The 22,746-nt window shown below is 50.3% G+C and overlaps 2 protein-coding genes across 3 annotated transcripts in view; one reads left to right on the top strand and one right to left on the bottom strand.

Annotated features, from left to right (window-relative positions):
- The window catches only part of LOC126527186 (phospholipid phosphatase homolog 1.2 homolog), an 81,321-nt gene that overhangs the window by 18,562 nt on the left and 40,013 nt on the right, over positions 1–22,746 (top strand). The gene's annotated exons all lie outside the window — the stretch shown is intronic.
- Positions 16,699–21,806, bottom strand: LOC129383840 (uncharacterized). The gene is made up of 2 exons (XM_055068763.1): positions 20,691–21,806; positions 16,699–16,906 (listed from the first exon to the last, which is right to left on the bottom strand). The coding sequence occupies exons 1-2, from the start codon at positions 21,804–21,806 to the stop codon at positions 16,775–16,777; spliced, it is 1,248 nt and encodes a 415-aa protein (XP_054924738.1). The 3' UTR covers positions 16,699–16,774.

The following is a 22,746-nucleotide window of genomic DNA, read 5'->3' as shown; positions in this document are numbered from 1 at the left end:
CGTAGTCAGAACGCCGACGTCGTGGTACAGGGCCAGAAAACTGATCCCTTTCAAAGCCGTCATAGCCACGTCTTTCATCTTGCTGACGGCGTCGGCAAAACCTGGAAATGTGGCCACGGATGCCGCAGTAGTAACAAACCGGTCGAGGTGGGCTCCATGCGTTATAAGACGGAACAGGCGGTGGTCTTGCAGTGATAGGATTCAGGGGCATGTGTGGTGCAGGTGCCTGTTGTGGTGGCTGTTGGGAGGGTGGGGCTATAGAGGCAACCTGAGCGTACGTTGGCGTATGGATAGGATGCGGGCTCGTGATTTGCGGGCAGGTCACGGCAGCTATCTCTTCCCTCACGATATGGCGTAGGCCGCCACCAGTGGGCGTCAGATGGACCTCAGGACGGTTTGACGAAGCTTGGGCGTGCAGTTCCTCACGGACGATGGAGCGAATCAAAGCACGTAGCTCGCTGTCGTTGGACGCCTGGAAATCAGATGTGTCAGGGCGTAACCGGAGCATATGAAGGTCATCGAGACGCTGACACGTAGTGATGATGTCGGCGACGGTAGTGGGATTCAGCACTACAAGAGCATTGAATGCCGCAGTCCCAATACCCTTGAGCAGGTGGCGTACACGGTCACTCTCTGCCATCGAGGTGTTCACGCGGCGGCAGAGGGCGAGGACGTCCTCTATGTACGAAGTGTAGGACTCGCCTGAGTGCTGTACACGCTCAGCAAGCTTCTTCTTAGCGATATCGGAGCGGACAGACGAGTTCGCGAAAATCTGGCGTAGATGGTATTTAAAGATGCTCCAGTTGACCAAATCGAGCTCATGGTTGGAAAACCACGTTTTCGCAACTCCGGTTAGGTAGAAGGCGACGTGAGCAAGTTTTGCTGATTCGTTCCAGTGGTTAAAGTCACTCACGCGCTCGTATAGCTCCAACCAGTCTTCAACGTCGTCGCCTGGAAGCCCAACAAATACCGGTGGATCCTTCTGAGGGGTGGTGACTGTCCAAGAAGGAGTTCCCGCAGGAGTAGGCAAGGTGGATGTCGTGGTACTGGTCTGCTGGTCTTGCGACATGGTTGAGTGCAGTTGGTAGAGGCGGCGACCCGAGCGGAGCTCCAGGGATGTAGCGTAGGTGAGTCTGGAGAGAGACCTGGAGCGAGAGGGCGAAGGAACCGGACAGCACACTCCACCACTTGTGAGACGAGGTTTAGGCAGCCAGTCTCTTTTTTTTCTCTCGAGTGAGAGCCCCACCACCAGGCCCCAAAACGGTGATGATGAGCATGTACAGGTGAGAATATGAAGCGTATGAATAATGCTCACAATATATATATATATATATATATATATATATATATATATATATATATATATAATAAGTGCCATCTCTTCACATTTCAGTCCTCAATTTGTTTATTCAAGTATACTCGGTTGTGTACATTAGCATTGCAATTGTGCCAGAGCAGGTCCCAGAGCGTAGAGCTGGGGCCTGCTACCTTTTTCTCTGCTGGGAACCGAGCAGAGAAAAATGCAAACTGGGAGTGGAGAATCATTGGAATTGTATATACTGGTACAGTAATAACAGACTGCAAACTTAAATAAAAGTTGCGGAAGCGATAAGGCAACTTATAAAAATGCTTATAAAGGTCTTTTTATCATAAAGAGTTGGTAGGAAAAGATTAACGTTCTTGTACGGATGGGCCCACGTGATGCACAGCCATGTCACGTATATCTCGCACCAACTTGTACAAATATGAGTATTAGAAGGAACTTCTGGCGCTAACGTATGCGCGAGGGTGTTGAGAATGATGGTTAGTGCATGAATTTGCCTAATGTTCGCACTTGTGACGTCAGACACTTTTTACAACTTTACAATTTTCAACGCGATAGTGCGTTGTGAATGCAACAATCTGCAATGATTAGCGTGTGCGCAGATACCTATTGCCTTGCTGTACTGGGGAAAAAACTAGGATTGCTTGAGAATTAACAAAGATAAAAGTGTAATAAAGCACGAAGAATAGACAAATCCATGTGCTATCCATCATTCCCGCGGTGGCTAAGCGACCGCAGTGCCAGAGTTCCCTGTAACGATTTTCGTATGAAACTATGTCGTCGCCAACGTGGCCTCTGAGATCGAATGCCACGGTCGCCAGAAACAGTCACTCAATCAACCAATCAAAAACGACTTTATTTAAACAATTCGAGGAATGCGTAGAAAAATAGTTGGACCAATAGCCTATGTTAGTACTTGGTCCATTACAGGGGGAAAACGTGTATCGGTCAACCACGTACATATTTGCTCAAACAGTAAGAGCATCGTTTACATGAACAAGTATTAATTTGCTAAGAAAGGGTCGTTGCGCTTGGCTAGACAAGAAGAAGCGTTACGTGCAAGTTCAAAGTTTCTCGTTACTTCCACAGGCACAGTGTTTCAAGTTATAGAGCCAAATAGCTCTAATGATCGTTCACCGTAGGCATTGCTGCGAAGAGGAAGGGTGAACTGAAGTGTTAGTTGCTTGCCTGGTGTTTGCACTCGTGGGAAGCTGAAGCAACCGGTGTACAATGTTCGCGTGCCTCCATGTGCGGTCGATCGTTGAGTTTGTTTCCCCACTGAGCTTTCTCATTCGAGACGACGATTCGATCGTGAAACGCGGATCTTCCCGTGCTCGCCTTCTTCGCGGCTGCTGCTCGCACACGATGCTGGCTCGGGGTGCCGCGGTCTCCGCAGTGCGATATTGATTGCCCGGGTGAGATCGCTTCGCGGTTCTCGAACGAGCCTTCTTGTTGCTCGAATTCGTACTCCTGTGCTCGCGACGTTTTCCTTGTAAGGGATGTCGCAGACTTCGGCATGTTCGCTTGCAGTCGAAGTAACCTCGTCAAATTAAAAATAGAAAGAAAAAAAGAAAGGAAAATGCGGTAGATCCAACGCCCCGCCCCTTCTTTTGGATTCTGCATACTACAGCGAAGCTTTGCTTAAATGCGTAAGGAGTAAGCAAAAGCTTAGATTTAAAAAGAAAAATGAGCAGCGGATACCATCACCTTACTCAGGCGAACCCTGATACGTCAAATATATTGTCATGTATGTCAAATGTATGTACCACTCTCGGTACCGAGAGTGGTATTCTGGACATCGCCAAATTCCGCCGTAGTGGTGGAATTCCGTAACGGTGGCATTTAGAGCCATCCGGAGGCGCCGTGGTAACCCGGTGAGCTGTTTCGACGTTTTAGTCCCCCACCCCTCCCCGGTCGGACCGTCAAAATAAATTCTATTTTTCAGCGTAGACTTATTCAAATACCGTCGCCAAGAGCGCTGACGCACATACACTCGCTCACACACACTCAGTGCCGTAGGTCCAGAGCTCTGCTATTTGTCTCTCGTCGAAAAGAGGAGTGGCGTACTGAGCAGGTTGGTCAAGCACCCACATCGCGACGGGGCCCTTGCATCAGGCGCTGCTGGCGCAATTGGTTTATGAAACCGCCTGCGCCCTCCACGTGCGGCTAGTGTAAGCGTTTCTCCTCGGCCCTGTTGCCGTGGTGGTGGTCGTTCCTTCTTCTGTACTACTCCTTCCTCCGCCACTTCCACGCCGATCGATTCCGCAGGCAGTCCTGGAAATTGGTGGGCACGTGTGCTTCTCTGTGCGGCTGTTGCCGCGTTCTCTCTCTCTTTTATCTCTCTCTCTTCGTGCTGGCCGGCCGTATGCACATTCCGTCGCGTCAATCAGGTGCAGTGCGGAGCACGCTGTGAAAGTTGTAGACCTTCTGCCGCAGTAGTTGACACTTGGTGCGTACGAAGGTTGGGAAACATATGGTACTAAAGATGGTATTAGAATGCCATAGCCGGCGTCATCGACATTATGGCGGCGTCATGACGCAGAACGAAATTTACGGCTGTTGTGTAGCGATAAAGGTTACACGCACTGTGATGTCTCGCAGCAAAACTCTTTGCATAATGAACGAACAATGCTGCAGGCGTTTCTTTCTTTCTTTTTCTTTCTTTGTCTTTTCTTTCGTTTATTGACTGTGTTCGCGCGTTGCTGCCGCAGCGTTCTCGGGAACGAGCGAGCCATTGCAAATATCGTGACGTCATGGCGCGTCCGCCTCCTGGGCAACGGTGCCGAGAGTGGTAGGTATTCTGGACATCGCCAAATTCCGCCGTATTGTCGAATTCCGTGTCGGTGGCATTTGGAGCCAGTCGGAGACGCCGTGGCAACCATGTGGGCCGATGGGAGCTGCCGGGATGGCGGAATTTGATGATCCGCCTTAAAGTACCCCGAAACTTGTTCGTGTACCGACAAAGTACTTCAGTGGGCCGTTTCGGGCTCTCTGGGACATTCCAGTATCTTTTCTGCAGTTTGGACCGGGGGTATCGAAGTTCACTTGACGGTGAGAAAAGATGGCAAGTCGGAAATGTCGTGTCGGTACTCGTTTAAACTGGCATCGCGCTTTGAGCGGTCAGATGGCGTACTATGGAGGAACCCACCTTCTGGTAACTCCCTCGTTCTCTCTCTCTCTCTCTCTCTGGTGGGGCTGGCACGACTTGTGTAGCTGTGGCTGCACTGCATGGAGTGGGCGATGTGTGTACCGTCGTGCTGCAGGGCGCTTTCCGATAAAGAACCGTTTGTGTGTGTGTGGGGGGGGAGAGAGAAAATAGGCGACGCGACCTTGGCGTGATGTCGCCGACTGGCTGGAGTGGGCGGCCGGGTTTGTAGTTTATATGGCCTAGCGCTCGGTGTTATCGCGCCACGTGGTCGCGTGCGGAAGTTCGACTCGATGGGAGCCGCTTTTCCGTGTCGCCATCTTTATTTACTTTTTACCCACGTGACCGTACAGTTCCCTTCAAAAAATTACCAAAGGCAACTCTGGCGCGGCGGTGACCGTTGAACCATTTTGGGATCGATGTAGCAGATGAATAAAAAATTGTGCATCTGTTTCAAAAATGAAAAATAGAGGCAGTGTACATAATGCCAGACAGGGTCCTAGAATTCAATATTACTCCGGGAACCGCAACAAAAATTACGTTGAACTAGTATTATGGGGAGCGTAACAGATACTACGAAAGGTAACTCAACAACGAATTGTAATTTTTCTAAAACCAAGTTTTGAAAGATTACCTCGCTAGACGCATTTGATGTCGGTCCTTAGTGTCCCTCTAAGATTTCGAAGAGCGCTGACGCAGTTAGTCGAGGAGTTTCTTACGGCATTTACGTATCGGCGTCCGAATGCAACCGAACGCACTTCGCTTTAGAAGGAAAGGACATACGACCAAGTCTACTTCCAAGTCGTTCTCCGTTTCTTCGTAAACGGGAAATGCTTGGGATTTTTTATTATTTCTTTTCGTTCCTTGCTTTGGGGCGGGGGGGGGGGGGGTGCACGATGCATGTTTTTCATGGGCCACGTGAGTCGGGCAGGGCAGCAGGCACGCCACAGCTCGTTCCGCTCGACTGAATCCAGGTGCGGCTGCAGACGACGGCCGAACCAACAAGCGCCTCTCTCTCTCTCTCTCTCTCTCTCTACCTTACCTGGCGGAGAAAGAAACTTGAAAAGAGGAGCTCCGCGTCGGGCCTCGGCATGCATTCGAATCATGCACCAGTGTAGTTCACAGCGTGCTTTGGACTTGGAAGATTTACTTTCGTAGGCGTTCGAATTGGCCACGAGTGGAACGGTTTGGACGAGTTGCTACTCCTTGACTTCATACGCGTGGCGCACGATAACAAGGACAAGAAAAGAAAAGGAAAAGAAGCTGTCATACGTAGCGCTACGTGTGCTCCCGTCGTTGTATGAAGTTCGAACAGAACGGACGCTTTCAAATAGCGCGTTGTGGGGTAATGCGAAGAGATGTCCGTCCAGCCAGAACCACACGGAACGGCCACCTTTCAGAAGTGCTCGGGAGGTTGAGATAAACAGAGGAGATGTTTAGAGTATTGGTGGAACAGCAAAACACAGGCAAGACATGGAGCCGGTGTTGTTACAAGCGTGGGTCGTTAGTTGTACAATATGGAGATGGAGCTTTTAATGGAGAATACATTGGCATAACGAAAATGCTGTACTGTAGCAGATGCAGTAAAACTTGATTAGCTGAAGCAGTCTAGGCGACTAATTGATGTCATTAGAAATCACCATCATCATTGGTAGTGTTCCTGTATAGTTACTCCATTCCGCGATAAAGCTCCTTGATCAGTACTTTGCGGTATTTTTCGAGGCGGCGCGAATGTAACTGCGTTTGCGTCGCAGATTAGGAGTTCGACAATAAGCGAGAGGCACCGGGAAGTTGTCGGCTTTCATTTTTTTTTTTTTTCGTGCGTGACTTCCCGCGCTTCCGTCGTATGGGGGGGGGGGGGGGGGGGGGGTCTTCGCCCCGCAACGATCGAGCGGCGGTGGATATTGTTCCTGACAGCCCCTTATCTCAGGAGTGGGGAAGCGGCCTGTACTCTGGCCCTTTGAGTAATCAAATAAAGTGCGTAAGAGCGAGACCGACGACGAAGAAGGCTGACAGTGTGATAGGACGGGGGAGCGTCGACACTGCGAGCAATATATATATATATATATATATATATATATATATATATATATATATGTGTGTGTGTGTGTGTGTGAGAGAGAGAGAGAGAGGGAGAGAGATACTGAGCCAATAATAGCCGAAGCTATACAGTTGGCTCGTATGCGTGGTCAGTATGGTCCAGTGTTAATGGGACACTAAATAGAAACCTTACATCAATTTAGAAAATTTCCTTTAGAAACTCACTTGGGAATTTCGAAGTAAGATCGCGATTACGAGAAGATAGAAAATGAAAGTGTAGACTTTCATTTCTTCTTTTTTATTATTTCGTGTGGAAAGCCGACCCAGCGCGCGTCCGTCAGTACGACGTCACGGGGGCGTTGCAGTCGGTCTTCATCGTATGTGGGTCGTTGCGACTTTGTAACAAAGTTATCGAAACTCGCAGAGTTCGGTATTTGTGTACTAATTCGATGTCGTCCGTTTATGTCGATAAAACAAAGATTTACTTGTTCCGCGCGGACGCCGTCGATTTTCGTGACGTCACGTCACGTGGCGGTGAGCTGGTGCGTGAAACTTCAGAGCGGCGTCGCCGCCGTCTTTCGCCTTTGCCTATTTTGTGGCTTACGAAACTTCCTCTCACGACTAAGTATTTTTTTAAGCATTGTAAAATGGTAATTTACCAATACAGCTCTGATTGTTTTCTTTTTCTCTGTCTCTTAATTAAAGTTCTCTGTCTGTCTCTCTCTCTCTCTTTTTGTGTCCCTCTCTGGACTAACTAGATTGCGCAACTCGGAGTGCGTGCCTTCCGTTTACCCTGCGTCTACATTCCAGTGGCGCGCGAAATCACCTCTTGCTGGCGCTTCATTTAGGTGCACCTGTGTAAGTTGCGCGTAAGCAGTCCGGGTGGCGAGAGCCGAAACTGTACGTATATCCTTGTGTGAGTCGCCGGTTCCCTCGAAACACTCGACTCGCTTTTTGGCCGAGGGTAACGAGAGAAAAAGAAAAATTCGCCCTTCGATCCGTCCTCTCGACCGTTCGTTTCGCAAACCAATCACTTACGCGCGCGATTGCACAGCGGTAGGGAGAGATGCCGCGTTGCGAAAGCGCGTCTTTTGCGCAAGGTTCACCCCCGGACGGGGAACAGGGCCAAGATTAAGGAGACGCAGAAGGCGAAGGGAAAGAAGCCTTACACGATAGAGCTCCTTCCGCTTCCTCGGAAGCAACGGCGAGATGGGAAGCGGAAGGATCGAGTCGATCGCGCGCGCTTCCAGCGAGGCGGCCGAGCGCGCAGTTTCTGGGCAGTCGGAGCTCACGTCGTGGAGCCTGACAGGGTTCCCGAAGAGGGATGGAAGGGGCAGAGGCACCTAAGGAGGCTGCCGTGAGGTGGCGCCTCACACAGCGCTGAGACGCGTAGTGGTCGATGTAAGCACCACTGGCCTGTTTTAAGCCCTTGGGTTCAGCGAGAGCAGGGGAAAAGTAGACATGTCCGCAATAGAGATTAGTAAGAGGCGATCGGAATATTGGTGGAAGAAAAGTGGGGAAAGGACAAAAAACGGAGACGTACAAAAAGAAAAGTTCGCGATAAGGGGGTCAGAAAAATTTGGTTGTGGGAGTTCATCGTGGTTTTTTTTTTATTCTTTTTGTTTAACCTAGGTAGGACGTTAGGCAGTATAATAGCAAGAGCTTGGTGGCGCAGCCCACCGCCCCGTTCCAAAGAGGACGCTCATAACATCCATCCATCCATCGACACTCAAAAAGCGAGGACACAGAATGGAGGAAGAGGTCACGAAAGTTGGCAGTCTAGTACAGAGTAATTGAAGTTGTAGAATAGCCGGTAAGGGGGGGGGGGGGGGGGGGGGGCAGGGGTCGTCAAGAAGAAAGTCATACAAAACTCGGTAAATTGGATGCACAGGATGGGGAAAAAATAAAGACAGTGGAGATTTACAACAATGGCGAGAAAGAAATTAGAAGTGAAAAATCTGTACGATAACACAGAGGGCAGTGCCTTGCTATTTGAGGCTCGAGCCTGTTGCCTAAGAAGAAAAAAAAAACATACGGGAGCAAATATTCGTAACAGGATGATTCACGTGTTTGCTGCAGCAAAAATCCGGAGACCGCTCAACTCATCCGTTTTACTATTGACTATAAGCTCATTCTGGCGGAATGCAAAGGTATTCACCCAGGCAGACCCCCTAGGCAACGTGCACTTTCCAGAAGAGCTGTGATTTAATGTGCATGGAAGCATCGACCGGTTAGCAGTCTAAATAAGCAAAAGCCGTTTATCGTATTGGGGGGGTAGGGGAGCAGGGAAGAGATTGATAGGACTGGATCCGTTACAGGCATATGTAAGGTGCAAGGTAGATATAGAAAGGTTAAGAGCAAATATAGTAAGGAGATGTAGACAAAATACTAGACTGAAAAGCATCTACAGTGCACCTGATTAGTTCAAGCAGGCTAGGTGACTATTCGTCACCACCGCGTTTCAAGATGCCAATAAATCGTCGTAGTCGTCATCATAATTACTAGAGAAATGGGAGTGCGGGAATAATCGCAATTTTAAATACGAATCTAATAGTGTCTGCTATATGCGGTTCGAGAATTCACTATGCGAATTCGGTTCAAGCACTGTAAGGGTCAAAAGCAGTTGTCGCAGCCTACAGGGATAAACACCCATTGAGAACATTATTAAATCATCATTTCATAGTAACTGATGCGGTGGTTCAGCTTTCCGTTGTACCTCATTTAAAAGCCTCTCAGTCGACTGGACACACAGTTGTGAAAGGCAATATACGCATGACGTAACGTAAATAAGTTATGTTCTTTTTTCGTTTTTATTGACTGGATGGAGTCCGCACAACCTTTGTATATCAGTTTTTTTTTTTTTTTTTTATAGTGACGATATTCAGTATAGTATTCATCTTGATATTCGAAGGTTGTTTTTCTGGAGTATTCCTGATCGATTCGAGAAAAAGAATACCCCTATTGGAACACGCGTATAGAGGAAAGACCAGTTGCAAGAGACATTTGGAAGGAGGGTAAAATTGAATGAGTTCGCAAGTACTCGCGTTAAAATTTCAACGCGAAAAAAATATACAACGACGTGCAGGAAAGCACGTCTTGTGGGATCTGCTCTTCGGTCTTTGTCTGCTTTTCGAGCTGAAATTTCGACGCGTCCGAACGATTGACGGTGCGTGAGAGAATGAACAGAGTGACGTAGAATAAAAATTGGCACATGGCCGCAGAAGGGCGTAATAAAGGTCTCATCTTTCACATCAAGAAGCTGAAGTTAAAAATGTGCGTTATGCCAGTCATAAGATTCTAAACAACTATGCTGGAGCTTGGTGGCAGTTGCCACCTCCCCGTGACGATGAAGGGGGGGGGGGGGGGGTAGTCGCACTCATAATCGCAATAAAAAAATTGTGGGGTTTAACGCCCTGAAACGGCACGGTTGCTTTAAGAGGAACGACGCAAGGGAGGAGATTACGGATTAATCTTGATCACAGAGTGATTTTGACCACCTGGGGTTTCTTTGACGAGCGCTCCGAATGCCCTGTAAACGGACGTCTTTTTGCATCCGCTTCCATCGGAATGTGGCTCACGCGTTCGGGGAGTCGAACCTGCGACCTCGTTCTCACCAGCGCCAGGCCACAGCCACTGAGTCATGCACCAGGGGGTCATAAAAATTACCACAACCATCAATAGGTTATCCTCCCGTTTCCAAGGGAATGGACACATATCAAAGCGTTTCTATGTAAAGGCATCGTGGAAACCACAGCGCCTAAAATTAATGATTTGCCAAACTTTCGTTCGTCCGAAACTCCAATACGCGTGTGCAGTTTGGGATCTGGCTCACCGCACTCTCATTCAATGCATAGATTCCCTTCAGAGTCGATCAGCCCGTTTTAGTATGTCGAACTATTCACGTACCGCTAGTGTCTCGCAGATTAAATCGTCAGTTAACCTTCCTAACCTTCAAGCTCGTCTCGCGCCTTTGTTTATTCCACAAAGTGTTCCATCGCTGTTCATTGAATCAGCAACTCATTTCGCAGCCAGTGTACTTATCCTCCCGTATCGATCACAGCAATAAGGTAGCTGTTCCTCTTTGTCGCACTGACATGTTCCTGCATTCTTTTATGCAGAAAACCTGTTCTGAGTGGAACCGCCTTCCCTCTTCTATCGCCACCTTGGCCGATACACCATCATTCAAGACCGCTGTAACAGATCATCTTTTAAAATGACTCGAATGTTGCTGTTCTTTTTTCCTTTTTATTTTGCTGCTGTTACTGTCTGTTTATCTTATCCTTGTCCTTATAGGCTTGATTGTTTTTTGTTTGTAAACCATGTACCCACCCCCTCTGTAATGGCCACTGGGCCCTAAGAGTGTGATAATAAATAAATAAATAAATAAATAAATAAATATCATGGGCGAAGCCCGTCCGGCAGCCTTTCGATGTTTGCAATGGAAGCAGCCCGCTAAATTTTGCGGGTAACCAAGGAAACGCAAGTTAGAATAACCTGCAGATATGGGGGATACTCGAGCTGGTACGTGTTTTTGCTACGCAGTTTTAAAACGTTCGATAATTGAATTTTGCCCCTAAATGAGCAAGAAACATCCTACATGCAATAATGTGGCGCGTTCCTTATCTTTCAGGGCTTCGGAGAAAAATACGTGCCTGAAGTTCATTACGGGAGAACATTCTTTCCTTGGCAAACTTGAACGCCAAGAACGCGCGACCGGAACAGTTTCCTGGGGTTCACGAATACACCGCCGCTGCCACAGCGCATATAAAGGGTTCTTTGTAAAGTCGTAATGTTCACTGTATAACGCCCGCACTTCTCTCGCTCGTGCTGACTTCATCGCTCGAGCCGGCGAGGCCCGGCCGGTCGTATCCCTCTTCCCGCCGCTGTTGCTATGGGGATACACGCTCGTGGCGCGCGCCGCTTCCCCTCCACCCTTTTTTGTCTCGGTCAGAGGGATGCCGTTGCCATGGGAACGGGATGGGAGAGGCCGCCGGGATAGAACAAGGCGGCGACGGGGGATTCCCCCGACAAGCGGGAGAGCTGGGCCGCCGTCGTCTCCTGCAGCGTCTCCCGTTTTCCCTCCTCTCCCTCGATCGAATCCCCCTTTCCCGTTTTCGCCCTCCATCTCCTGGGTCTTCCCCGGGATTCGTCGGCTGTGCTCGTGTCTGGCTTTCTGGCTGAGTCGCGCATTTCTTTTAAAGAAAGGTGCGATTTTTGGCCCTAGGGCATTTTGGAAGCGGCGAGGAGCTGCGAGTGAATGGAAATGTGCAGTCGCTGCATCATGTAAAGGACTGGCCCGCAATTGGTGGATGTGTCGCGCGCGCTTTCTCGCTGAAGCAGAATGCGGCACTGTTGCCGAGATGCTGGCTCCCTTCGCTGCTGTCGATACACGAGAAGGGTACACCTGCTTGCGTCAGGGTAATTTTGTTAACGCCGCATTTGCGCCAGAGATGAACCTTACCTTTCGGCGTTATATCGGGTTGTTATGTAGGACCGGCTCCTGCCTTTATTTTCGATGTATACCTTCCGTAGTTCTTTCGTTCAGTGTTTCTTTCTATTTCTGTGAGGGGGGGGGGGAGGGAAACTGAGGTAGAGGGCTCTTTGCGAAACCTTTTGACGGAGCCGTTGCTCAAGAGAGTGGGATTCAGTGCGACGCGTGCACATGGCTTCTATGTTTTTCTTTTTTCCTTTCTTACATCGCCTCCGTTTCAACACTGGAGGTCCGCAATGATTTATACTGTGTATATTTAGTGTCGGAGGTCGTCGTAATCTGCTCACGTAGCATGTAGGGATCTCTCCTTCTGAACCGAGCGTTGCGTCACTGCTTGAAACCGTGATGTATAAGCTGATTGCGCAGTGGTGCTCGGTTCGGTTTGAGCAGCGCGCCGTTCTTGTTACATCTCAAAAAGAAAAAAAAAAAAAGAACGGGAAAGAAAAAATAATGGGAAGCTAATTGGCGCGCGTTTCTTTAGCTTAACAACTGTGTAGCGAATTGTGGGACGGTGTTCAAGCACGCCTCTCGTTTTTTGGATTTCTGTGGAATTTGAAAGAACGCTGCCTGGTCGTTCCTTTCGAACCAGAGTTCACGCTCTGGCGTAATTGGCGGTTAGCTTCTTTTCGCTGCCGGCTAAGCGAGGAAGAGACTTCGGTGTGTTTGGTTTGTAACTTCTTGTCGACTACAACACCAGCAATTATAGTTTAAAATATTTATGCGAAGTCAAGTGATGCGCACGCGCAAAAGAAATTTCCGTCTCATGATCACGATTACGCAATCGGCCTAGATAAATTCACCCTTGCACAGACTATATATATATATATATTGCAAGCGCTCGAATGCAATAAGACTGCGCGCGTGCAGATTCGTTGCGATTTGTTGCACTTGTAGACCAATATTCTGTTGAACATGACCAATTTGCAAATTTTCAAAGTCGTTGGCACCCTGAAGCACAAAGTTTAGGCGAATCTATGTAGTACCCGACATTTCTTGTTCGCCGAACAGCCATACTTGTTTCTCCCATAGACTAGCGCCACATTTTCAGCTAGTAAATTTTGTAGGAAGCTATCCCGCCCGTCGTTCCGTCGCTATAGATGAACAGCCACGCTGCGCCTTCACGCGAACTCGTATAGCTTTCGTATTTGCGTCTATTTCTCTGAGGGAAACACTCTGTGGGTGTTTACGATCTCGCGTCGCTCAGGCGTGAGTGCAGTGCCCATCATGTACGAGCGTAACAGTGCCCTGTGGCGCTGGTGACCTCGCCGCTGTGGGAGGACGCGCGTCAAGGATGTCCGAGGTCGTTCCCTTCGCTCTCGTCGACCATCGCGCCACCCACACTGAAGACGCGGCTGGCACTCGCTTACACTACACATGTGCACACGCACGCACATACACATCCTCCCTCGCCGCTTAATGCATCCCTTGCCCGCCTCCTTTCGTCGCTGTAAACTATAGCGCGCCATGTTTATGCTTTGGTGAGCACATACGGTGTGGTCCGTTTTCTTTTTGTCTGCGTGGTTTCTGTTTTTGGATGGAGTGAACGGCGGTATCCCGCATAGTGAAGGTCGCCGTCTGCAGGAAATGATCCGTAGAAATCCGTCGTCTGCAGATGGACCCCGGTCGGTCATTACCGTGTCGTCTGCTTCGGCACCTCTATAGCGTTGTGGCGTCTCCTAGCCTTGGGCGCTGCTGCCGTAGAGTATCCTACAATAATTACTAGTGTTCGAACGGTTTGGCGACTTCGCAGCTTGATCATTTTAAACAAAGTATACCGTTGTAACTTCAACGATTTGGAATGATTACGCAGGTGCGCACAGACGTACTGCCTGAAATTTAGAAATGCAAACCCACGTAATGAAAAACGCTGCAAGAATGTCAGAAGCAGAAAGCGCGAATGTTAGGCAAATCAATGTACTTACGTAATACCGATAATTCCTGTATAGCCGCGTTAGAGTTCCGTCTAGTACTTGTACAATACTCTACCTGCTGCAGCAAACCGCTTCGATGTTCACTGAACAGCTGAAGGAACACCTCAAGACTATTGCTTATGTTGCTTGCCGTTTGGCCACCGTATTTGGTACATTTGGCAATGCGTAAATTTCGCAGCAGGAAAAGCGGTTTCTTCGTGTGTGTGTGTGTGTGTGTTTGTTTGTTTATTTTTCCTTTTACGCAAGATCAGCATCGCTTAATGCCAAAATTGCAGCTTTTCTTTTTTTGTATATATTTTGACGTAATAGTTCTGCAAGGTGGAGAGAAGTGATTAATAAAGGGAAAATGAGATGATTAATTACTTCTCTCCACCTTGCGGGTTTCCGCAGAACTATTGTCAAACTCTTCCCTTTGCTTTCAGTTGTTCCTAAATTCGACTTCGCCCTGTCATCTGATAGCCGCCTGGTTAGCTCACATGGTAGAGCGGCTGCCCCTGAAGGCGGTGGTCCCAGGTTCCAGTCCCGGACCAGGACGAATTTTTCTTTAACTGGCAGGCTTTTCTTTCCAGGAACCCGTATGGGTTTCCTTTGTAGCACTTAGCTACGTTTGGGTGCGTGTCTCATTTTTCCTTTATTATATATATTTGTTAAATTTACATGAACTACGTCGATGCCATCATAATTACGGACCTGTACGTCAACAGCAAAAAGGCAGATGCTGTGAAATCTCATTGGACGGGCTTTTACGTGATCTGTGGCGCAGCCTTGCCTCAGCTATACAACTGCAGTATTGAATTAAACGAGCGTTTTTGCATTACGCCCCAATCGGAATGCGGTCGCTGCGACTGGGAGTTGAACCCGCGACCTCGTGTTTAGCAGAGCGACGCCACAGCCACTGAACCACGGCGACTTGTTACTAATGCAGCGAGTTATGCAAATGTTCAGAATGTGAAAAAATAGAGATCAAAAAACCGCACCAGCAGACATACTATGGCTGCGACAAATGCAGTGACATCATTGAAACATGCAGAATCCACAGTGCAGAACATACCAGCGCTGTTTCAGCATAGTACGTATACTGAAAAGGTAAACGTATCAGCGCAGTAAGAGATGTTATTGTTTTTAAATTGTTGGAGAGCGCGTACGAATGAACGAAAACCGAATGAATGGGTTAAATTGTTGCGCTTTGACAGAGACGCCACAAGGAGTGCGGATGAAGGGAACTGCGATTTTGTTTTTTCTTGATGCCAGATGTTCTACACCGAACGATCAGATCTGTAAAACATGATCTTTTCGGGAAACTTGAGCTAATGAAAAGTCTACGGCGAGCCCAAATTCTTTCCACCCTTGCTCGTTCCATGTTTTGCAGAAAAACGTCCCACAGCGACAAACGCAGGGAACAAAACTATTTTGATAGATGTGAGTGTCACCAATGCAAAAAAAAAATACCTGATTTGTCTACACTGTGGCGCAGATGAATGTGGCTCTCCCCGAAATTCCAAACATGTCGATGCGTCGCGTCACCCCGTGGTTACGCCTGTGTTGTATCTTCGGGGACCTGCTGCCTAATGCCTATATCATCTGCTTTGGGCGGCACAAAAAAAAAAAAAAAAAAAAGTCTTCACATTATTGGTGGCCACATTTCACACCATTATGATTGTGAATTCAGAAGTCTGAAAAAGCACATGCCGCTTGCAACGCACCTGAGCTTTTTTTTTTTTTCATTTAAGAATTTCGATTAATTAATTGCGACAAAGTCGTGGGAATCGTCACTTCATTTCTCCAGACTTTGTCGTTCAGATACACGTAAGATGAAGTTCTCACGTCATTGAATACATTCGGGCCAGAAGGCGTCGATGAGAAACGCAGGTCGCAGTAAAGACCAATGCAGAATTCGTGCTTCCAACACAGTTTGTCGCGAAACTCACGTCGTAAGCCTGTTTAGGTGCGTTGACCTGCAGCCGTGACGCTGGTTTTGAACCGAAACGTCCGTACGTACTACATTAGTGGCGCAAGTTATGTAACTGGTGTGCATGCATTTTGCCTGCTTGGCGCGGGAGTGGCCGGCCACCCATAGTTCCATCAGGAAGCGGTCGGAGGAAGTTTCAGGAAGAGAGGGTGGGAAGGGGAGAGACGGGGGGGGGGGGGGCGGTTGCGTAGCCTCGGAATTAAACTCAGTGGCCTGTGGTACGACGGTTGACCGCGACGCGAAATCCTGTTAATGGTCTGTTACGCCCGTCCCGAACCGTTCCGTGGGCTGGTTTTCTTTGAAAATAGCAAGGTCAATGTTGCGGTATGAGAAGCATAATCTCGGCGTTGCCTGTAAACGACGAGCATTCGGCTTAGCAGTTGGCTCGCTTTTTTTTTTTTTTTCTTTTATTCGACGACCACCGGAGTTGGCACAGGGCACTCTGCTCAAGGGTTGGGCGACTTCGTTCCGTCTGCTCTTCTAGGCCTTTTTTTTTTTTTTTTTCGTCTGCTCTGTGTGCGTTAAACCTATACTTAGAGGCATGAAAGGTTTGTGAAGAAACCGTCGAAGATGATTGTCAGATTAGGTGAAGCTTATACAGTTTTGCAACTGAACTGCACTCATCTTTGTGTTCTTTTCATTTGTTGTCTAGTTGAAGCGTCGTCATTTTGTGCAGTTGAGGCGTGAGCCGCCTGACAGAGCGAGTCGCGTGACCGGCCGTGAACTTTGTCGCATACGCGTGTTTCGCTTCTGTAGTGCATAGCAGCGTTTTACACAACATGCAACGGCGGACAGACAGACAGACAGAAAAACTTTATTCATAGCAAGTGAGTTTGGACTCCTCTGGGTCCCTGGACCACCGCACGGTCCCGCACTACGTCGAAACGTTCATGCTCCTTTTGTTCATGACGTCGGCAGCCCGAGCCACCGCAGTAACCTGCGATGTCGGGTCCGTCGACGAGAGCAGGACCTCCCAGTCCTCCCAGCTTGAGATGGCGGGCTGTCCCTGCGGGGGAGGATCGGCAGGGCAGCCAAAAAGGATGTGGGAGAGTGTGGCGTGAGGGTCTCCGCATAGGGAGCATGTAGGGGAGATGCCACAGTAGTGGGATAGCAGCTGAGGGGATGGGAGGGAGCGGGTCTGGAGGCGTCTCCAGAGGATCTGTTGGGAGTGCGTCAGGGAGGGGTGGGGAGGAGGGTAAGTCCGACGGTCCAAACGGGGTATTTGCGTGAGCTCCGCAAAGCTGTGTACCCGCTCCCTCGAGAAACCCGGATCGAGGCTGTCCTGAGCCCGGCAAATTAAACCTCGGGCCAATTTATCGGCAGCCTCGTTTCCGGGGTTCCCAGAGTGAGCCGGCACCCACCGGAGCTCAACCCTGCGTGGTAAATTCTGGGTGGGGATGTTCAACAAATTCCAGGCAGGGCTGTGAATTCTGCCTCTGGCAAAGTTGGACAAAGCAGTCTTTGAATCGCTAAAGATGTATTCAGCATCCGAAAGGGCAAGGGCTAAGGCGATGGCGGTCTCCTCTGCTTCCTCAGGTGTAGAGCCCGAGGGAAGATGGTGAGTTAGGGGTCGGGGTAAGGTTGGGTTGTAAGCAACTGCTACAGCTTCATGCGTTGTACATGCGGCGTCCACCCAGATGGCTTTCTCGACTTGTCCGTAATACTTGTGGAGGGCATTTGCGCGAGCTACGCGGCGAGATATGTGATATTGGGGATGGACGTTTCGAGGAAGGGGTTTCACTACAAGGGGTGTATGAATGTGTCGAGGAATGGCTATAAGGGTTGACTGATTAGCGGGTATGTTGATGCGAAGGGAGGCGAGGATATGGCGGCCAGTGGCGCTCGCGGCAAGTCTTAAATACTGCGTCTGAAGGTGCGCCTCAACTAGTTCAGGAAGCGTGTTATGCATGCCTAGTGCAAGGAGTTTGGCTGTGCTAGTGCTGCGAGGCAGGTTGAGGGCTGCCTTAGTTGCAAGGCGGATCATGGCGTTCACGCGCTCGGTTTCCGTGCAGTTCAGCTTGAGATATGGAGTGGCGTACAGAATGCGGCTAAGCGTAAAAGCATGTACAACTTTCATGTTGTCTGCTTCGTCTAAACCCTTGTGCAGGGAAGATACGCGGCGTAGAAGCTGCAACACTGATTGCGTGGAGGCCTTCAGTGTTTTAAGGGTATGGTCATTGCGTCCGGAATCCTGCAGGTAGAGGCCAAGGATGCGCAGGGTGGGAGTGATGGGGATAGGGGATCCTTGTAAAGTGATTTGGATGGGTGAGTTAGCGGCAGATTTTGGTCTAATTAGGAGGAGCGCGGACTTCGAGGGGGAACATTCGAGTCCGATAGATGATACGTGAGCGGAGATCGTGTCGACTGCTAATTGTAGAGTTTCCTCAATTTCCCCGTCTGAGCCATGAGTGGTCCATGCGGTAATATCATCAGCGTACAGAGTATGTTTTAGGTGTGGGATGAGATTGAGCTTCTGGGCTAAGGGAATGAGAGCAATGTTAAATAATAGAGGGGAGAGGACCGCGCCTTGCGGGGTTCCAAATTCACCGAGTGTATAAGAGGGTGTGCTGAGCTGATCAATGTGCAAGGAGGCAGTGCGGCCAGAGAGGAAGGCGCGAACGTAGTTGTAGGTCTTAGGGCCTACCTGTAGTTCCTGCAGTTCCCGTAAGATGGCAGCGTGTCGAATTCTGTCAAATGCCTTAATGAGGTCAACCGCCAGGATGGCTTTAGTAAGATGGGGGATGGTATCATCAAGCACATCGTGCGTAATTTGAAGTAGGGCATCCTGCGCAGATAGATGCGCACGAAAGCCGACCATACTGTGGGGGAAAAGGTGATTTTCTTCCATGTACGTTGTCAGTCGGGCAAGGATTATGTGCTCAAAGGTCTTGCCGAGGCAAGATGTAAGAGAAATGGGGCGGATGTTCTCGAGGGTGATGGGCTTGTGAGGTTTTGGGATAAATATAATTTTTCCATGCTTCCAGGAGGCAGGGATGGTACCTGCCTCCCAGCACTCGTTAAAGTAGGTAACGAGGTGAGATATGGAGACATCATCAAGATTTCGGATGGCAGCATTCGTAATTTGATCTTCCCCGGGTGTGGTATTGCGCAATTTCAATAGGGCTGCGCGAAATTCAGATTCTGTAATAGGAGCGTCAAGCTGTGGTTGGGGTGAGCCCGTGTACTCGGGATGTTTGCAAGGAGGACCTGGGGTGGTATAGGTGCATTTCACCTGTGCGAGGAAGGCGTCGGTGTCCTGCCGATGATTATGAGTGAGGCGGCGAATGCTAAGACGCGTCTGAGTTTTAGATTGCGTGGGATCGAGCATATGGCGTAACAGGTGCCAAGCACGGGTTGTGGAGAGATTGCCTCGGAGGCCGTCACAAACCTGAGCCCAGTTAGCTTTGCAAAGAGTGGCACCATGTTGTTCTATTTGGGATTGAAGCTGGGTGAGTTTGAGTTTTAGTTTCCTGTTGTGCTTTTGAGTTCTCCACCTTCGCGTTATGTTCTCTTGAGCTTCAAGAAGGTGGGCGAGCTTACTGTCGATAACGGGGGTGTCTGGGGTAGTATCGAGCGTTTGGGTATGTTGGCGAATGTCTTTCTGTAACTGAGTAGTCCAGGTGTCTAGGTCGAAGGGGCCCTGTGCTGGCTGCGCTTGCCTAAATTTACGGAGCTGATCCCAATTAGTGTGCCTAGCGGTAAATTTGCGCTGAGGTCGGCGATAGTTCACCGCTATGCGAATCAGGTGGTGGTCGCTGCCTAGTGTGGCTTGCGTTCTTTCCCACTGTAGGTGAGCCAAGTTTCTACCAAGCGTGAGGTCTGGGCTAGTATCGGCAGTAACACTGTTACCAACCCGCGTAGGTAGGCTAAAATCATTAAAGATGGTCAGGTGAAGTAATAGCGTATTATTGTATAAAACTGTGCCTCTGTGGTTGGTGCGTCGATAGCCCCAGTCCACGTGAGCGCAGTTAAAGTCACCGGCAACCAGTAGGGGGTTTGATCCGGCCATTTGGGTTACGGATTTGAGGAGTGGAGCAAGTAGGTGAATCGGCTGTCGTGGGAGAAGATAGCAGTTAAGCATGAACAGGGGAGATTGTGCAGGGGTGTGGGGTAAAATTTCGATGAAGGTGTGAGCAATAGGCGAGGTAACGTCGTGCTCCGCGTAATGCAAAGTGTTACAGACGTATGTAACCACCCGAGGAAGATCAGTGGAGTCAGAGGGGATAACGGCGTATCCTGGCAGTTGCCTGCAAACATTGGCATCCTGGATAGCGATAATGTCTGGTGGGGACAAAGAATTGGCGATAATCTGCTGCAGAGGGTCGCGCTTTCGCCGAAAGCCCCTGCAATTCCATTGAATAATTTGTAAGGAATTATGGTGCCTCGGAGGAGCCATGTTGAAGGGTGGCGGGGCGAAGGAGGAGTGCAGAAGGCGGGACTGCGGGAGGAGAGGCCGCTGACAGTCCAGATATAAGGTTAGCTAAACGCTCTTCAACCTTGGCCATGATGCTAGATATGACCCTATCTATTATACCGGTAATGGTAGCTTCAATCATAGTCTGGCACTGTGCAGTGACCTGCGCAGTAATGCGCTCTGTGAACTTGGATTCTAGGTTTTGGGCGAGGTCCTGAAATTTGGCTTCCAGGTCTATGGGTTGGACTGGGCTCTCATCAGGCCTCCTCTTTTTCTGAGGAGGTTGGTCGGACGGGTTGGATGAGGAAGATGGGGATGGTGGAGTGGGGGGTAGAGCAGGGGTGGAGGTAGAGAGGGCTGCCTTGAGCTGCCTTACCTCATCCCGCAGAGCCTTCACGTCCGAGTCCTGGGAAGTCATGATGTTCGTCTTGGCAACCTTGGAAGCCCATGTAGAGGTAGACGGGAGGGTCGTGCTAAGCGGGGGAAAGTCCTTCTTGGTAGGGAACTTTGACTTCTGGGGCGGTGGGCTAAGTCGTTTGGTGGCTGTATTTCTTGCCTTGCACGAGCCGGTGCCCGTGAGGTGCTGCCCCCCACAGAGAATGCAGATCGGGATGCAGGAGGGAACATCTTGCAGCTCATGCTTGTCCCCGCACCGCGGGCAGAGACCACTCTTGGGGTGGGGGCACACGTCGTGTCTGTGGCCCGGTCGACGACAGTTTGTGCACGCGTCTGGACTTCCCTTGTACGCCGTGCATCTATGCACTACACTCATGTAGCGTATGGTGTGAGGGACTGGGCCATGCGCAAATGTAATCAATATGGAAAGGGTCCTACCCATTCTGCGGGCTGCGATGATATCAGCTTCCGGGTTGCGAGTCTGGAGGTCTTGTAGCATCTCTTCCGGTGTTTCCGCCCAGTAGGCTTGCGAGATGACTCCGCGCGCAGCAGCGGGCGGCGGTGCGATGTAGGCGGCGACGGGGTAACTGGTTTCTTGAAGGATCACTTCCTTGATTTGGACGAGGTGAAGGGCCGTTGACTCGTGAGGTGTAGCGACCGTGAAGGTGTTATTCGTCGGGTGAATCCGGAGGTGAAACTCTCCTAGGTCCCGGTCAGCGGCGGTGACTCGCAGAGCTTTCATGAGTGGTTGCGCCATGGCTCCGTTCAAAGCGAGGCCTCCTCTTGGTCGGAAGACCACCCTTATAGTGCCGGGAGGGAGTGAAGCAAGTTGCTTACTTCGCAATGCGATTGCGTGCGTCACGCGCAGCTGTTGTTGTTGAGCACGGTATGTCGGCTTGAAGGTCGCAGGGGCAGTGTCGGCCGGAGCACCGACGGCGGGCGCGGCAGGCTTATCTCGAACAGGGGCTGCATGAGGAGGCACAACGAGCGTTCCCGGGCTTGGTTTGCCTCCCTTGTACGCGCGGAGTATCGTGGTCCACTCACTGGGTCTGAACGTTGTCGGGTCGAGGTCTTCGCCCTGCGATTGCACCTCCATGGCTGTTGGGGGTGGGTGCGCTACCAGTGATTGGCCTAGCCTCTAGCGAGGCAAGACCCAGTGCAGCGGCTGGCCAGGGGCAGACTTTCCGACATCGATACGGTCCAAAAAAGTTCGGATGTAGGTTTAGCGGTCGGCAGCGGCGCAAACGGAGGGGATTCGTGCGTATTCCGTGGTGACTGGCACACACAGCGCACGGCACCTCGGGAGGCCCGGGCGGGGGGCGACGGGCAAAGCTCGCGCCTCGGGAGGCCCGGGCAGGGGGCGACGGCCAAAGCTCACGTCGGATCGGTTCGGAGTGCGCGCCGACGGCACGTACGTTCTCCTCGGGCAGATTTCGGGGTCCGGAGAGCGCCGACGGCACGTCCGCTCACTTCGGGTGGCTGTGGTCGAGTCCGGCGGACGCCTCCTCACTGGCGTCGATTCGGCCCGATGCAGAAGGCGGTGAGTGCTATGTGCGCATGGCGTCTCAAAGCGCTAGATTTATGAGGGAAGTATGGGGGCATGGCGCGTTCTCACTTGCGTCAATAAGTTGTTGCTATGCGACGCGCTCGTCGAGCGTCTCAAAAACGCTTTAGCTTCAACTGTGGAAGGAGTGGTGAGGTTATCCCGTGTCATGCTTCTGCCTATCAGGCTGTTGCGCTTGGTGACCCTGGTACAAATCCCACCGTGTGTCACGTGCTTTCTTTTTTTTTACAGCGAAGCTGTATATATGGCTAGCCGATTCGTCCGTCCGTCTGTCGTCTGTACGCCGAAAACTCCTCCGGCGCAACCCCATGCGCATACGCGAAAAAAGAAAGGGGGGGGGCTCGCGATTGTATGCGCCAGTAGTAATGTCGTTGCTCTCCCTAGTAACCGAGAGCGCGCGCAGCGGTTTCTATCCGACTCCGAAACGGGTAGGCCACGCGTCATACGTACTCCTGAATAGCAGGCAGCTTTC

The sequence above is a fragment of the Dermacentor andersoni genome, chromosome 9 (assembly GCF_023375885.2).
Source record: "Dermacentor andersoni chromosome 9, qqDerAnde1_hic_scaffold, whole genome shotgun sequence".
NCBI classification, from domain to species: domain Eukaryota; kingdom Metazoa; phylum Arthropoda; class Arachnida; order Ixodida; family Ixodidae; genus Dermacentor; species Dermacentor andersoni.
The sequence above is the reverse complement of the archived record's forward strand: the minus strand, read 5'-3'. Positions and strand labels throughout refer to the sequence as shown.

Coding starts and splice junctions, on each gene's coding strand:
- LOC129383840 (XM_055068763.1), bottom strand. CDS start 21,806: ATGGAGGTGCAATCGCAGGGCGAAGACCTCGACCCGACAACGTTCAGA. Junction 16,907..20,690: donor TGAAGGCTCTGCGGGATGAG/GTAAGGCAGCTC, acceptor CCTCCCCCGCAG/GGACAGCCCGCCATCTCAAG.